General features: G+C 47.0%; 1 protein-coding gene across 3 annotated transcripts in view; it reads left to right on the plus strand.

The window, feature by feature from the left end:
* Positions 1–971: 971 nt before the first annotated feature.
* Positions 972–17,993, plus strand: part of LOC115543667 (phospholipid-transporting ATPase IA) — a 32,663-nt gene continuing 15,641 nt past the window's right edge. Inside the window, exons 1-19 of one of the 3 annotated variants that reach the window (XM_030356113.1) lie at positions 972–1,472; positions 3,120–3,228; positions 4,000–4,099; positions 4,957–5,055; positions 5,455–5,500; positions 5,911–5,951; positions 6,599–6,672; positions 8,078–8,147; positions 9,277–9,404; positions 10,412–10,689; positions 12,024–12,029; positions 13,673–13,800; positions 14,023–14,100; positions 14,254–14,342; positions 14,487–14,568; positions 14,943–15,048; positions 15,198–15,280; positions 15,782–15,831; positions 17,710–17,779. In XM_030356113.1, coding sequence (XP_030211973.1) covers positions 1,433–1,472; positions 3,120–3,228; positions 4,000–4,099; positions 4,957–5,055; positions 5,455–5,500; positions 5,911–5,951; positions 6,599–6,672; positions 8,078–8,147; positions 9,277–9,404; positions 10,412–10,689; positions 12,024–12,029; positions 13,673–13,800; positions 14,023–14,100; positions 14,254–14,342; positions 14,487–14,568; positions 14,943–15,048; positions 15,198–15,280; positions 15,782–15,831; positions 17,710–17,779 — 1,677 coding nt within the window. In that variant the 5' untranslated portion in view covers positions 972–1,432. The remainder of the gene's footprint in view (positions 1,473–3,119; positions 3,229–3,999; positions 4,100–4,956; positions 5,056–5,454; positions 5,501–5,910; positions 5,952–6,598; positions 6,673–8,077; positions 8,148–9,276; positions 9,405–10,411; positions 10,690–12,023; positions 12,030–13,672; positions 13,801–14,022; positions 14,101–14,253; positions 14,343–14,486; positions 14,569–14,942; positions 15,049–15,197; positions 15,281–15,781; positions 15,832–17,709; positions 17,780–17,993) is intronic. The other 2 variants (XM_030356111.1, XM_030356112.1) reach the window with 2 other exon arrangements.

A 17,993-nucleotide genomic window follows, 5' to 3' on the forward strand; every position in this document is an offset into this window, starting at 1 on the left:
TCTTCTTCTTCAAGAAGCTTTACAAGGAATACTCAGGCCCCGTTATAATTCCAATAGAACGTTGAGTCTCGCATTATTACAATGTTTTCATGTAGCCATGCTTAGGCAAAGCAAGTTTATCTGTATCGAAAGACTCCCCCATGAAGTATAAAACATTCAAAACACTTTAAAACAGACGTCTATTCTGTTATGAGACGTGTTCACCGGAACCGTTCAAAGTGTAGTCAGATAACGAATATAAACTGTTGTATATACATATTAATAAAAACATAGGGTAGGGGTTACTGTTGGCTGGTCTAACCCGGTCAAGGGAAGACCACACCCCCGGCATTAGGAGTCTGTTCAGTTATCTTCCACAGCTTGGGGACCGCCACTCGGAGCCATCAAGGCTAACAGATAAGAGCGAAGCAACATAGATAATGGAATGGAATGGAATGGACATTGATTTATATAGCACATTTCATACAGCAAGGCCACCCAATGTGCTTCACAAAAGACATACAAAGCAGCAGAAAAAATAAATAGGAGAATCACTAGTATGAAAATGGATCAATAAAATATTTCAACAAATTGAATAAATATATACAATTATTGCTACATCTATATTATTACATTATATTACATACATACATACATACATACATGCATACATGTATACATACATACGTACGTACGTACGTACATACATACATACATACATACATACATACATACATACATACATACATACATACATACATACATACATACATACATACATACGTACACAAAAGATACATGGACAGAAAATTTGAGCTTTACCAAAGGATAGGTTAACATTAGGATTTAATCAGTAAGGAAACGAAAATGAAAATAATGATGTCATGAATCCAAGGCCTTCCATGCTGACAGTAAGATCGCGTTGCACGAAAACAACCACCAGGTGGCAGTAATGATCTCCTCGGGTGGAAGGATTAGAAGTGGGCGGATAAGGAAGTAAAACATAACAAGAAGAACTTGGAGACCACCGCTCGGTGATAACAGCACCCCGAACAACCTGAAGATCATAACTAACAAGAAGAGCCACGGGCTGTAGACCACTGCTCGTTACTTTATATATATAGATATATAGATATAGATATATGGATATAGATATATAGATATGCCATAACGTTGTGAAAAATCCACTGACGTGAAATTGCAAGGATGTGACTTCCTTTCATTCTTCTAGTCTGGGTCTCTGCTGTTAGTGAGCCGTCAGCTTAGAGAGCAAAGCCACCAGGAGATGAGTCCTCACTAAGAGATGTGTCTAACTCTAACCCAACCAGGAGCCCTGACCCTGGGGGTAACCCCCGAACCCTAACCCAACCAGGAGCCCTGACCCTGGGGGTGACCCCCTAACCCAACCAGGAGCCCTGACCCTGGGGGTAACCCAGGGATCTGCAGAGCTGTGATGGAGAGAACCCTGTCAGGTCTCCGATCTCCATTGGAAGGTATGAGAACTATGTTACTTATAGAGAACTATGTACCTAATAGAGAACTATGTACCTTATAGAGAACTATGTACCTGATAGAGAACTATGTACCTAATGGAGAACTATGTACTTAATAGAGAACTATGTACCTAATAGCGAACTATGTACCTAATAGAGAACTATGTACCTAATAGAGAACTATGTACCTAATAGAGAACTATGTACCTAATAGAGAGCTATGTACCTGATAGAGAACTATGTACCTAATAAAGAACTACCTTATAGAGAACTATGTACCTAATAGAGAACTATGTACCTTTTAGAGAACTATGTACCTAGTAGATAACTATGTACCTAATAGAGAACTATGTACCTAATAGAGAACCATGTACCTGATAGAGAACCATGTACCTGATAGAGAACCATGTACCTGATAGAGAACCATGTACCTTATAGAGAACCATGTACCTAATAGAGAACTATGTACCTAATAGAGAACTATGTACCTAATAGAGAACTATGTACCTAATAGAGAACTATGTACCTAATAGAGAACTATGTACCTAGTCGAGAACTATGTACCTAGTAGAGAACTATGTACCTAGTTGAGAACTATGTACCTAGTAGAGAACTATGTACCTAATAGAGAACTATGTACCTAATAGAGAACTATGTACCTAATAGAGAACTATGTACCTAATAGAGAACTATGTACCTAATAGAGAACTATGTACCTAATAGAGAACTATGTACCTAATAGAGAACTATGTACCTAATAGAGGACTACCTAATAGAGGACTACCTAATAGAGAACTATGTACCTAATAGAGAACTATGTACCTAATAGAGAACTATATACCTAATAGAGGACTACCTAATAGAGAACTATGTACCTAATAGAGAACTATGTACCTAATAGAGGACTACCTAATAGAGAACTATGTACCTAATAGAGGACTATGTACCTAATAGAGAACTATGTAACTGTGGAGTGTGTGTTTGTGTCTGTCTTAACACTGTGGAGTGTGTGCGATGTGTCACACTTTAAGCTGTATTTAAGGCTTTCAGTTTAATTGATCATCGCGGTCTTTGATCAGATTTTGAATATCTAGGCTTGAAATGATCTTTCACTTTCACCGTAGTTTCCCCAGGCTTTCATAGGGAGGAGGTGTGTGTAAGTTGTGTGTAAGGTGTGTGTAGGTTACACGCGTTGGGTTGATCCTCAGGTAATCTGTGAACTAAGTACCTGTCAGGTGATCTGTGGACTAAATTCAAGTCAGGAGTCCATGAGCTCTAATTCTGACTGTTCGGTTGGCAGTCTAAAGCTGTGTCCTCCTTCCTTTCTCTCTGAGTCCGAAAGCTTTGATGAACCTGTCCCTGGGTAATTGTTTGGCGCTTTGTAGGGTAGCTTTATTGGTTGCGCTAACTGAGCTCATTTCAACATGGAGATAGAAGAGCAGATGGGCCCCGGCCTGAGACACAAACACTAATCCAGTGAAAGCCTACGAGTTAGTGTTCAGCAGGGGGTTCCTGGGAAGCCCCGATCGACTGAGGGAGCAGAGTGACGTGTGTCATCGAGGGGCAGAGTGTCACAGTCTGTGATCGTCCTCATGTTGCTCTAAGGGTTAGGGTCAGGACTAACTCTTTCTCCTGTGTCCTGATCAGGATACCGGCGCACCCGGGCGCCCATCACGTCGCCGGCCGAGCCGGAGGACGCGCGCCTCGTCCTCATCAACCGACCCCAACAGGGCCGCTTCTGCAACAACCTCATCTGGCAAGTGTTGGAGGGGTGTCCATGGAAGCAAAAGTGTTAGGGTTAAAGCATCAAACCGCATCACAGTTTGACACAAGGGTTAGGGTTAGGGTTAAAGCATCAAACCGCATCGCAGTTTGATGCTTTGAATTGAGATCCACTGGATTATTATGTGTAGTGTGTTGAGGCTCAGATATGATGCCCGTTTACATCCAGAGGAATGGTTCTGATTGTCCCCTCTCTGTGTCTCTCTCTCTACTCCGTTTACATCCAGATGAATGGTTCTGATGGACCCCTCTCTGTGTCTCTCTCTCTACTCCGTTTACATCCAGATGAATGGTTCTGATGGACCCCTCTCTGTGTCTCTCTCTCTACTCCGTTTACATCCAGATGAATGGTTCTGATGGACCCCTCTCTGTGTCTCTCTCTCTACTCCGTTTACATCCAGATGAATGGTTCTGATGGACCCCTCTCTGTGTCTCTCTCTCTACTCCGTTTACATCCAGATGAATGGTTCTGATGGACCCCTCTCTGTGTCTCTCTCTCTACTCCGTTTACATCCAGATGAATGGTTCTGATGGACCCCTCTCTGTGTCTCTCTCTCTACTCCGTTTACATCCAGATGAATGGTTCTGATGGACCCCTCTCTGTGTCTCTCTCTCTACTCCGTTTACATCCAGATGAATGGTTCTGATGGACCCCTCTCTGTGTCTCTCTCTCTACTCCGTTTACATCCAGATGAATGGTTCTGATGGACCCCTCTCTGTGTCTCTCTCTCTGCCCCGTTTGCAGCACTGCCAAGTATAATGCACTCACCTTCATGCCTCGGTTCCTCTTCGCTCAGTTCAGAAGGGCCGCCAACTCCTTCTTCCTGGTCATCGCCATGCTGCAGGTAGGCTCATGGTCCCGCTGCTGTCATGGCAACCCAGCCAGCTCTGTCACGCCCTGATACCTGATTTAAAACAGTACGTGGTCCATGACAGAATGGCACCTCTCCAGCAGCGTTCCCACACGGTCGCTGCTCCTCTGTTCGAACATGGGTTAGGGTGAGGGTGAGGGTGAGAGTTAGGGTAAGGGTAAGGGTTAGGGTAAGGGTGAGGGTGAGAGTTAGGGTAAGGGTAAGGGTGAGGGTGAGGGTGAGGGTGAGGGTGAGGGTGAGAGTTAGGGTAAGGGTAAGGGTAAGGGTGAGGGTGAGTGTGAGGATTAAGGTGAGGGTGAGGGTTAGGGTTAGGGTGAGGGTGAGGGTGAGGGTGAGGGTTAAGGTGAGGGTTAGGGTGAGGGTGAGGGTGAGGGTGAGAGTTAGGGTAAGGGTAAGGGTAAGGGTGAGGGTGAGGGTGAGTGTGAGGATTAAGGTGAGGGTGAGGGTTAAGGTTAGGGTGAGGGTGAGGGTTAAGGTTAGGGTGAGGGTGAGGGTTAAGGTTAGGGTTAGGGTGAGGGTCAGGGTGAGGGTTAAGGTTAGGGTTAGGGTGACGGTCAGGGTGAGGGTGAGGGTTAAGGTTAGGGTGAGGGTGAGGGTTAAGGTTAGGGTGAGGGTGAGGGTTAAGGTTAGGGTGAGGGTGAGGGTTAAGGTGAGGGTTAGGGTTAAGGTTAGGGTGAGGGTCAGGGTGAGGGTGAGGGTTAAGGTTAGGGTGAGGGTGAGGGTGAGGGTTAAGGTTAGGGTGAGGGTGAGGGTTAAGGTTAGGGTGAGGGTGAGGGTTATGGGTTCTCTGCCTGTGCGTCTCAACATCTCTCGTCGATCTTTCCTCACAGCAAATCCCAGATGTGTCCCCGACGGGGCGCTGGACCACACTGGTGCCCCTGGTGGCCATCCTGTTGGTGGCGGCTGTGAAGGAGATCATCGAGGATACGGTACGGCCCTAACCCTACTAACCCTAACCCTACTAACCCTACTAACCCTAACCCTCACCCTCAAAGCCCCCTGGGGGAGCCTCCATGAGGGGTCCTTCTAACAGTGTAACACAAATGTACTCAGCAATGCAACAAACTGTTAGTGTGTACTTAATATGTAACAAAGTTAAACCCTGACCACGTGCTATTCTATTACTCAGCATGTTGGGACATGTGGTTACATTTGGTTACGTTGTTTATGACATGGTCCTTTTTGTGTAACTGCACTGTTAAAGTAATTAAATCCCAAATAGTTGTTGTTACAAATAACAGACTTAGTGAGGGGTAAGATACAACAAAAAAAAGCTTGTTGATAGATGGCATTCAAATGAAATGACTCAATGTAACTGTGCCTTACAGAAACGCCACAAAGCCGACAACGTGGTCAACAGGAAGGAGACCAGGAGTAAGATCCTAACCCTAAGATACCTAACCCTAAGATACCTAACCCCTACCCTAAGCTACCTATCCCAACCCTAGCCCAATCAACACCTAAAACATGACAATCCAGGGATAAGATCCACAGTCCTTTGTTTTTCTCTTTATGGTCACAGCGACCTGCTCCTACCAATCCATTAACACCTAAAACATGACAAACCCCAGCAATTATTGCATTTACTATGTAATGAGCATCCACTCATTTATTAATGTCACCATGAAATAAAATGAAGGCGTAACCAAACACACAGGGGCCAAAGAGGGAATCGTAGAAACCCTTTTGAGGACCATGTTTCTGTCCTTCATGTTGAGATCAGCACCCTGTTTATGTGTTCACCTTTTGTCTTGCTATTCTTCTGATGACCATTCACCTTCCAGTCCTCCGGAACGGGGTGTGGGAGACCGTGGAGTGGGCCAAGGTACGTTACCCAGCAGCGGTGTTAGCGTTCTGAGGAAATGATACCGCACGTACACTATCTGAGTTATTTCCTTTTTGAAATTGTGTTTCTGCTGGTGTCATATAACCCTTAGGAATGTTCTTTCACTAGCTTTAGATGGACTCTTTTCCTCTCATGCTAGTTCAGAGCACCATTCACCATAGACCAAGCATCTTCACCGATCCTTCTACGAGTGTTTCAGAGAGCTGCACTATTGGGACTTGTAGGCCACGGGTCGACTATCTGTTCACCTTTCATTTGAATGTTAGCCAGTTGTGAGGTAAAGAACCTTGAACTACCCGCTGAATGTGTGAGCCAGTTCGATTTCACTGTGTGGATGAAGGCTGTACCTCTTGTATTTGATCTTTATCTTTCCAGGTCGATAACACATTGAGATTAAAAGGCCAAGCTTGTATTAGTGTTACAAGTGTTGCAAATGCAAACACTCCTTATCCCCAACCTGGTTCAGATGAACCTGACCGGGCTGTGGACACACCAAGCAACGACCGCTGATCCACTTCTCAAGTCCTTATTTCCACCAGTTGTGCGTCCCCCTCTCTGCCTTCCTGTTGTCTCTGGATCTGTCTGACCCCCCCCCCCCCCCCCCCATGCTGTGGCCGTAACCGTAGGTAACGGTGGGGGACATCATCAGAGCTGCAGACGGCGACCCCCTCCCTGCTGACCTCGTCCTGCTTTCATCCAGGTCAGGGCTGTGTGTGCGTGCGCGTGCGTGTGTGCGTGCGTGTGCGTGTGTGCAGACGGAGCTAATGATTCACTTCCGTTTCACTTTCTTGTACTCATTCAAGTACTCATTGTCGCTTTGGATAAAAGCGTCTGCTGAATGCCCTAAATGTAAATGTAATGAGTTGTCAATCAGTTTCTACATTTAAATTAGCTATTTTCTCTTAAATTAAGTCCTAATGTATTTAAGGAGTTTCCACCACAACCAATTCATTTTTCAAATGCTTCCTCGTTTATTGAGCCAATGTTATCCCAGTGGTGAATGGTGAACTGTCTGTGGCCCCACCAAACCCCATGCATAACGTACCTACCACGCTTCATGGTGCAGTCGCACCCCTAGCCCTCTTCCTGCTCTACTAACTCCAGAGGCTGATGGTTAGGGGGTCGCACCCCTAGCCCTCCTCCTGCTCTACTAACTCCAGGCTGATGGTTAGGGGGTCGCACCCCTAGCCCTCTTCCTGCTCTACTAACACCAGGCTGATGGTTAGGGGGTCGCACCCCTAGCCCTCTTCCTGCTCTACTAACACCAGGCTGATGGTTAGGGGGTCGCACCCCTAGCCCTCTTCCTGCTCTACTAACACCAGGCTGATGGTTAGGGGGTCGCACCCCTAGCCCTCTTCCTGCTCTACTAACTCCAGAGGCTGATGGTTAGGGGGTCGCACCCCTAGCCCTCTTCCTGCTCTACTAACACCAGGCTGATGGTTAGGGGGTCGCACCCCTAGCCCTCTTCCTGCTCTACTAACTCCAGAGGCTGATGGTTAGGGGGTCGCACCCCTAGCCCTCTTCCTGCTCTACTAACACCAGGCTGATGGTTAGGGGGTCGCACCCCTAGCCCTCTTCCTGCTCTACTAACTCCAGGCTGATGGTTAGGGGGTCGCACCCCTAGCCGTCTTCCTGCTCTACTAACACCAGAGGCTGATGGTTAGTGGGTCGCACCCCTAGCCCTCTTCCTGCTCTACTAACTCCAGAGGCTGATGGTTAGGGGGTCGCACCCCTAGCCCTCTTCCTGCTCTACTAACTCCAGGCTGATGGTTAGGGGGTCGCACCCCTAGCCCTCTCCCTGCTCTACTAACTCCAGGCTGATGGTTAGGGGGTCGCACCCCTAGCCCTCTTCCTGCTCTACTAACTCCAGAGGCTGATGGTTAGGGGGTCGCACCCCTAGCCCTCTTCCTGCTCTACTAACTCCAGGCTGATGGTTAGGGGGTCGCACCCCTAGCCCTCTTCCTGCTCTACTAACTCCAGAGGCTGATGGTTAGGGGGTCGCACCCCTAGCCCTCTTCCTGCTCTACTAACTCCAGAGGCTGATGGTTAGGGGATCGCTGCACGGTTCCCTCTGACGCTAACCGCCTGAGCTCTTGTGTCCCCAGTGAGCCCCACGCTATGTGCTACATCGAGACGTCAAACTTGGACGGAGAGACCAACCTCAAGATCAGACAGGCAAGGCAGCGCTCAGTCCCTCTCTGGGTTTCTTTCTTCTTCCTTTTCTCTCGTTTTCTGTCATTTGCGAACAGAATTAGCCTCAAGCGGCCAGATGTGCCCCACTCATGAGCTGTGCACCGTGGCGGTGTTCGTTGTCCGGCGTGCCCGGTGTTGTCATCACCCCAATCCCTTTTTGGGGTTCACTGATTGGCTGACTGTCGCTAAATTTGTTAGGCCGGTTCCAGATTAATATCTGCATACAAAACCGGAGGTCAGCTTGTGAGATTCTAGAAAAGCAAAAAAATTAACTGAATCTCGTATTCCATAGTCCTTTAGTGTCCCTCCTTTTCCCCTGGGATGAAGATGCAGAATTAGTTTAAACCTTTCTTTTTACCTTTCTTTACTTAAGCTAATCGGCGGAATGATTGCATCATGATGTCCACAACGACATTCATTGCGATGAAATTCCACCATACAGAATTGGTTCTGAAAATAACATCCCATGACCAGTCGTAGTAATTGAATGTGTGGAATTTAGATAATGTTACAAGCACAACCCAAAGTCCCATTCTCTACTCATCAATTGTGGTGCCCTGTTTAAATGTTCATTCCAAAATGATCAAATTGGATTAGAACCCAAGATCCATTCATCCCAATGAATCAGTCATTGTTACCATGCGGGGCTATGTCGATTTGGCCTTGCCAGGAGCTTAGCTCGAATGAATTGGTGTCCCTCAGCCTGCCCACCAAGCACCTCTCACGTGCTCTACCAACGTGAACAAACGTTAACACTACAGATTAAAAGATATTTTAAATATATTCCACTTCTTCCCTCCCTCAAATGTCACGTGAGGGCAACCACCTATTGTCATCCAGGCCATCGCAGTATAAAGAGCCTTTTGATGGTTATCTTCGTGGACAGGTCATTCGGTAACCCTAGTGCATGAGTCAACTTTTAATATACTGTTTGAGTCATGGTATTACTGCGTACAGTAAATCAACATGGCAGAAGTAACGTTCCTGCAGCACTTCTATATGCAGCTGTACTTCATTCCTTGAATTAGATGCATGTGCTGCACGAGTCTACATGAACACAGTGGTCTTATGTATGATCACACCATGTGTAATGAGACTGTTGCGTTGACAGGGCCTGCAGGCGACAGGCCGGCTGAAGGACCCAGAGAGTATGTCGGAGCTCTCTGGCCAGCTGGAGTGTGAGGGCCCCAACCGACATCTCTACGACTTTGTGGGTCGGATCCAGTTGGAGGGACGCTGGTGAGACCCTGTACATTTACACTTTTATCCAAAGCCACTTACAATTTGCCTGGCTATTGCCAGACCAAGCTCAATCGTAGATTGCATGTTGGTCTGGGGAAGCTGCTGTCATTTTCTTCAGCACAAGAGGCGTGATCAACGGGCCTAGTTCAACTGACTCTGTACGCAATTGGCTGCTCGCTGTCGCTTCCCTGTCGTCATTGTGTTAAACCAGCCAATAGCGCGCCAGGGGGATAAGCCAGCTTGGTGATTGGCTCCCACAAAAACGTATCAGAAGCAGAAAGAAATGCATTGCTCTTCTCCAGACCCTTGTGCAGAGCGAACTCAAATCGCCGGCAGAATGGGCGGGGCTACCCGGTCTAACTTACAATAAGTACGTTTGTCAGAAGAAAGAGAAACAACAATATATCGCAGTCGGTACAATAAAGATGTTCATTGAAACAAGTGGCAAGCACTTACAGTTGCTAGGTTAAGACCTTTGAAGAACCTTCTGTCTAGATGTTGGGAAATGGACGGAGAACCCCCCCACCGACTAAGAGAAACCTCACATTAACAATCCAACTAAGTTAAAGTCTTATGTTGGACGGCACTATCGCTTTTGGTCATCAGACACTTCCTGAAGGGGACATGTTGTTGCCCGTTATTTTCTTACAAAAATCCTCTATTAAAACTTTGCATATTGAAATGCCATATACTATATAAAGGCTGCTATATTCATTATTCATTATATTTCACTGACCATACTACACATTTGCCATACCAAATGCTCAATACTATAGGGTACGTCTTAAAATTAAACACAACTAGTTGCCAAGGCATTTGGCAACAACAGTATACTTTGTTTGACAGCAGCGTCCAAACGAAAGAGGCTGAAAGTGGAACCAATAAGGCGAGACTGGTCTGACCTAAACAACTCGTCTGAGTTTAAAGTTCACTGCTCACAGAACTGCTTTTGCACCTAAGACATTTTAGAACTGAGCCTTGAATTGAGTCCCAACCCCCCCCAGCCAGGTGCCGGTGGGCTCGGACCAGCTGGTGCTGCGAGGGGCCACTCTGAGGAACACCCAGTGGGTGCACGGCCTGGTGATCTACACGGGCCACGACACCAAGCTCATGCAGAACTCCACGCGGCCGCCGCTTAAGCTGTCCAGCGTGGAGCGCCTCACCAACCGCCTCATCCTGTTCCTGGTGGGCTGCCTGCTGCTCATCTCGCTGGGCTGTGCCGCCGGCCAGTCGCTGTGGAAGAGGCTCCACGGAGACCACGCCTGGTACATGGACCTCAACTGTGAGTCCTTAGGGCCACTAAGGCTTGCATGGGGATACATACCAGTATCTAAGGGACTGGACACTTTATATACTGGGATACCGACGGACCACCCCATGAATGGTAGTTGCAATGCCTTAGTTCGGCCACAGGGGTCGCTGTGGCTGAGGTTTGACTGGGGTTTGGTGACTAATGGCGCATTTCCACTGCAGGATGCGGAACGGATCGGATCGCAAAGGTGCGGGTCGGATCGCGTTTCCACCGCCAAAAGTGGGCGTGACCCGGACTTTGCCGTACCCGTTCCGACCCCATTTTAGGGACTCCTCCGTTGCGGTACCCAAAACGAGATCAGACGCCTGAAAGGGTACCCTGGAATTCTAGCTACACCCCCCCTCCGTTGATTGGTCGACAGAATCGTCACTTCCGGGTGACGCGGGGATAAAAACAAACAAACAGTAGCCTCGATGTATTATTCTTTACAATTTCAACACAATTTTCAACAAAAAGCTTGCTTGGGCGAACAAGGAGGTGGAGACGTTCGTCTGCATTCTTGCGGAGGAAGACGTTGTTTACGATGTTTACGTAGCTGCCGCGGCGATCGACATCCGGCCTACCACAAAGGGTACTGTCGGCGGTGGAAACGCGACCTCGGAACTGAGCTGGGCTATACCGCCCCCTCCCTACCGCCCCTTTGCGATCCGATCCGTTCCGCACCCTGCAGTGGAAACGCGGCATAATAACAGCAGGCCTGCAGACCCGGGTTTAGCCGCTCTAAACAAGCAGCACAAGGAAACTTGACTGCTGGTCAATAAAGTTGGCTCAGAAATAGAAAAAGGCCTCAGGGTCTTCCATTTGAAATGCCTAGGCTATTCAAATACTAATAATGATGCTAAATGATAATAGTATAATGGAAAATATCTGTTTGGGGAAGTATTCTTAAGAGACTATCCTGATTTCACATTTATGTTTCGCAATGAATATCAGATTGGCTTTGGCTGGGCAGCGGTTGATTTCCAAATATGGTCACGGCCCTGCGTGGTTCAAACCAATCAGATGGACCCTTGGGCTCTCTTGGCTCTTGCCAGATCGAGTCTGAAGTTATAAACAAAGATTAATCAGAGGCATATTTTAAAAACAGAAAACAGAAACATATATAGGAGCACATATTTAGAGGAGCACATATTGTGGACGTCATAAAACTCAAAAGGATCGATGTAAATATTTCTGGTTTGGAGTGTATGTTTAGAATTATACTTGAAACGACATTAACGTTTAAAGTCACGTTCAATCTGAATGCCATTTTCCTAGTGATGTGACTATTTGTTTTGCATTTCTGGGCCCTGGTATGTTAACAGCTCCAGGTACAGTACACAACAGTACAGTACTCCCCAGGTCCTTACAGTACAGTACTCCCCAGGTCCTTACAGTACAGTACTCCCCAGGTCCTTACAGTACAGTACAGTACTCCCCAGGTCCTTACAGTACAGTACTCCCCAGGTCCTTACAGTACAGTACTCCCCAGGTCCTTATAGTACAGTGCTCCCCAGGTCCTTACAGTACAGTACTCCCCAGGTCCTCACAGTACAGTACAGTACTCCCCAGGTCCTTACAGTACAGTACAGTGCTCCCCAGGTCCTTACAGTACAGTACTCCCCAGGTCCTTACAGTACAGTACTCCCCAGGTCCTTACAGTACAGTACAGTACTCCCCAGGTCCTTACAGTACAGTACTCCCCAGGTCCTTACAGTACAGTACTCCCCAGGTCCTTATAGTACAGTGCTCCCCAGGTCCTTACAGTACAGTACTCCCCAGGTCCTCACAGTACAGTACAGTACTCCCCAGGTCCTCACAGTACAGTACAGTGCTCCCCAGGTCCTTACAGTACAGTACTCCCCAGGTCCTTACAGTACAGTACAGTACTCCCCAGGTCCTTACAGTACAGTATTCCCCAGGTCCTTACAGTACAGTACTCCCCAGGTCCTTACAGTACAGTACAGTACTCCCCAGGTCCTTACAGTACAGCACTCCCCAGGTCCTTACAGTACAGTACTCCCCAGGTCCTTACAGTACAGTACAGTACTCCCCAGGTCCTTACAGTACAGTGCTCCCCAGGTCCTTACAGTACAGTACTCCCCAGGTCCTAACAGTACAGTACAGTACTCCCCAGGTCCTCACAGTACAGTACAGTACTCCCCAGGTCCTCACAGTACAGTACAGTACTCCCCAGGTCCTTACAGTACAGTACTCCCCAGGTCCTAACAGTACAGTACTCCCCAGGTCCTTACAGTACAGTACTCCCCAGGTCCTAACAGTACAGTACTCCCCAGGTCCTTACAGTACAGTACTCCCCAGTTCCTAACAGTACAGTACAGTACTCCCCAGGTCCTAACAGTACAGTACAGTACTCCCCAGGTCCTTACAGTACAGTACTCCCCACTTCCTAACAGTGCAGTACAGTACTCCCCACTTCCTAACAGTACAGTACAGTACTCCCCAGGTCCTAACAGTACAGTACAGTACTCCCCAGGTCCTAACAGTACAGTACAGTGCTCCCCAGTTCCTAACAGTACAGTACAGTACTCCCCAGGTCCTAACAGTACAGTACAGTACCCCCCAGGTCCTAACAGTACAGTACAGTGCTCCCCAGGTCCTAACAGTACAGTGCTCCCCAGGTCCTAATAGTACAGTACAGTGCTCCCCTGTTCCTAACAGTACAGTACAGTACTCCCCAGGTCCTAACAGTACAGTACAGTGCTCCCCAGGTCCTTACAGTACAATACTCCCCAGGTCCTTACAGTACAGTACAGTACAGTTCTTCCCAAGTCCTCACAGTAGCCGTAGACCCTCTGTCTCCCGTGTTGGTCATACCTTGCATTAGTATTCCTAGTAGTGAGCAAGTAATCATGTGATCCTGTGTTTGTAGAAACACCTTACTTCGGCCCAAAAGGACATTTGTTTTGTAAATTAAATATGTAAAGATACTAATCTTTCTGTCTGGGCGCAGATGGCAGCGCGGCCAACTTTGGGCTGAACTTCTTAACCTTCATCATCCTCTTCAACAACCTGATCCCCATCAGCCTCCTGGTCACCCTGGAGGTCATCAAGTTCACCCAGGCCTACTTCATCAACTGGGTGAGGCGGACGCGCACGCACTCTCACGCACGCACTCACACACATGCACCACGCACACGCACTCACACACATGCACCACACACACGCACTCACACACATGCACCACGCACACGCACTCTCACACACGCACTCACACACGTGCACCACGCACACACACTCACACACATGCACTCACACACAGCAGTGATATGAAGTACCCTAACAGGCCTTCTCTGGCTCCAGGACATGGACATGCATCATGAGGCCACTGATACGTGGGCTGTGGCCCGGACATCCAACCTCAATGAGGAGCTCGGCCAGGTACTCCGATTCAATCCCTTCCATGGTCGTTTATATGATATGAATTTATATATTATATATATTGAAGACCAAAGATCTGTTCCATGTTCATGTCCTTCCGCTCTGTTGAACCTGACGGAGGACCCTTTTAAATACGACGGCCGTGTTTTGCAGGTTAAATACATCTTCTCTGATAAGACGGGTACACTGACCTGCAACGTGATGCAGTTCAAGAAGTGCACCATAGCCGGGGTCCCATATGGGTAGGTCGGGGGCCACCGGCGGCCTTTCAAACCCTTCCTTCGTCTGACTGAAGGTTATGTGCATCGTTGTATTGTATCCCAGATGTACCCTTTGGTTTTGGGACTGTTTGATGTGAAGTGTCCCTCAAACATCTCTTGTTGAAGACACAACATGGCGGCTAGGGAGCAGGAGGAAGAGGAAGGCTTTGACGACCCCACGCTGATCTCAAACCTCCAATCCGGCCACGTGAGTAGAGGCCGTCTAACCCTACCCCTACCCCTAACCCTCCCTCTACCCCTACCCCTAATCCTAACCCTAATCCTACCCTACCCCTACTGCTACCCCTAACCCCCCCTCTACCCCTACCTCTAACCCTAATCCTACCCTACCCCTATCCCTACTCCTAACCCTAATCCTACCCCTACCCCTAACCCTCCCTCTACCCCTACTCCTACCCCTAACCCTCCCTCTATCCCTACCCCTACTCCTACCCCTAACCCTCCCTCTACCCCTACCCCTACTCCTACCCCTAACCCTCCCTGTACCCCTACCCCTAACCCTCCCTCTACCCCTACCCCTACCCCAGCCCCATGTGAGCTTGTGCCCCCTGTTTCCCCCAGGCCTCGGCCCCTGTCATACAGGAGTTCCTCACCATGATGGCTGTGTGCCACACGGCCGTGCCAGAGAAGGTGGACGGTGTCATCGTGTATCAAGCCTCCTCCCCAGGTCTGACTCCCAGCTTCAGGAAGATGTTGAGCTGCTACAGCAGTCATTGTTGCATGGGCCCTGCCTGGAAGAGGATGCAAACGGTGCCAAGTTACAGTTCTTACAATGTCGGCCTTTGCCTGACTGTTTAATACCTCTCTCTTCCCTAGATGAGTCAGCCCTGGTGGAGGCAGCCAGAGACCTGGGCTTCGTGTTGGCTGGTCGGACACCAGATTCTGTCATTATTCAGGCTGTAAGTTTGCTCTCGTGAATGTTGTTGTGACAGGTTGTTAAATAAGCCACGTTAAGAGTTTCCCACTGCTGCTATCTACGGGTCTTAAAGGTACATTTATTTTCTTTTGTTGTTACAGGTGAATCAGTACGTTTATTAGGTTTTTATTTATTTTAATATTTAAAGACGATCCATTGTATTCTTCTAGTGTTTACGCTGATCCTGATGATATGGAACAGGATTAGGGCCACGTTTAAAGTCAGAATCCTGTCTTTTATCTCCTTTATCTCTGTACAATGTAGTCAAACCTTCCATGAAAATACAGACCAAATACTCTGGGCCTTTGTTACCAATTATTATATACATTAAATATAATATATTTAAATAGATTAAACTCAAGTATGTCCGACTGAATTTTCTCTTTAGAAAAAACCTTATATTATTCTACTGTATCTGTATGACATTGCTGCGACATCATGGTCCACTCGGTTAATACATTAATTCCTGTGTTCTATTTCACAGTTTGGGGCAGAGCAGAGTTTTGAATTACTGAATGTCCTGGAGTTCTCAAGGTAGGCACAAGGCATGGAGCTGTAAAACTAACGGATCACTTTGATGACAAACTAGCCATCTGCTAGCAAAATGCATCCTACTTGCACAACTCTGATCCAACAGCCTCTTTGTTTTTTGTACTATTTATTTATCTACTTATTGTTCAATATCATAACTCTTTGCAAGCTAAGTAGCTCATGTTCTTTCCATACCGTCGAAGCTGAATCCAAACTGGTCTTTAGGGTTAGTAATCCTAGGCCGTAGGCCCGTAGTTAAGGAAGAAGACTTCAGGAAGAGAACATCTACAGCTCTGTTTTCAAATACAATTGGATGCATCATTCACATTCCATCGTATGCCCATGCCAAATTTCCAGCCTATATCTGCAATTAAAATTGGATGCATTTGTTTGAAGCAGTCTTTCTGAACGGCGGGCTCTCTCTGACGCAGGCTGGGCCTTACAGCGGTACACACGGTAGTTGGGCTTTGACACAGTATGCTTTAGAAACATGGTTGGTGATTGTTTCGATATGTAAACTTCCAGTAAACCAGTGTTTAAGGCATACCAATGCCATATTACCATACCAACCAAGCTCACCATACCTCCACGTATGGAAGACTTCTAGTTCTCAATATATAGGCACGGCAAGGCAATTTATTTATATAGCGCATTTCATACTCCAGGTAGACACAATGTGCTTTACACAGCTAGGCATTACCTCAAATAGAAGTACACAAGTAAGAAACATATCACACGTATAAAACATATCACCGTAATAGTACAAGTAGAAAACATATCGCAATAGTAGTGATAAAAAGAGAAAAAGTAGAGATTAAAACAATGAATAAAATAAATAAAAAACAGGAAAATGCAATGGAGAAGAGGGTGGTCTTCAATTGGGTTTTAAAATTGGCAATGGTTGGAGCATTCTTAACGTGATCAGGGAGTTTGTTCCAAATCTGGACTGCATGGTAGCTGAAAGCAGCTTCACCCTGTTTGGTACAAGTATATGGTAAGCATAATACCTGGCTTTTCTGTGGCCTGAGAGGCCTGAGGGGGATGTAAAATGTAAACATGTCAGATATATATGTTGGCCGCATCCCATGTAATGCTTTAAAAACCAGTAGCAGTACTTTAAAATGTATTCTAAAATAAACTGGCAGCCAATGCAAGGACTTCAGTATAGGGGTGATATGCTCTCTTTTGCTGGTCTTTGTTAGCACTCGTGCTGCAGCATTTTGAACTAATTGAAGTTGTTTAATGGTCTTTTTTGGGAGTCCTGTGAAGAGACGGTTGCAGTAGTCTAGCCGGCTTGAAATAAAAGCATGGACAAGCTTTATATAGTCTAACCCTAACCCTATACAGTCTAGTAAATCCATGTAGCTTAGTGGTAATGCCCCCACTCATGACCATGGGGTTGGGGGTTAGGGGTTAGGTTAGGGTTAGGGTTACCTAACCCTAGGGTTAGGGTTACCTAACCCTAAATCCATGTAGCGTAGTGGTAATGCCCCCACTCATGACCATGGGGTTGGGGGTTAGGGTTAGGGTTACCTCACCCTAACCCTAACCCCATGTAGCGTAGTGGTAATGCCCCCACTCATGACCATGGGGTCGCTGGTTCAAGTCGAACCTTGAACAACCATTCTCTGGGACATGGCAAGACATCAAATAATGTTGACTATCATGTAACCTGATGCCACCATACCCGCAGTGGCGTAAATGTCCTGTCGAGGGGCACAAAATAAACATATCACCATGATGTTACGCTACTGCATACTCGTCATACTGTACGACCCCTTCATGGTTGCATGGAACTATATTTGTTATAATGCTTTTCCAGTTTGTTTACATAATTAGCCTGGGGCTAGCTTGTATGATTTGTGCCCCTCTTTTTTGCAGTGCAAGAAAGAGAATGTCAGTGATAGTGCGCACGCCCTCGGGCCAGATCAGGCTGTACTGCAAAGGCGCCGTGAGTACAAACAATCAAAGCCTTTTCCCCCTTCAGGTAGCATTTCACTGTTCTTATTTGTATCTTGTAGGTCTGTGCAATATGCACAAAGTCTTCTATCACAACGTGGAACATCTCATATCTCGATAACGGTTTATATCACGAAAGGGCATGTTTTACATAAATTCTATGGAGAACATTTCTATCCAAAATAATCACATAACTCAAGACTACT

The sequence above is a fragment of the Gadus morhua genome, chromosome 5, assembly GCF_902167405.1.
Source record: "Gadus morhua chromosome 5, gadMor3.0, whole genome shotgun sequence".
Classification (NCBI taxonomy): Eukaryota; Metazoa; Chordata; class Actinopteri; order Gadiformes; family Gadidae; genus Gadus; species Gadus morhua.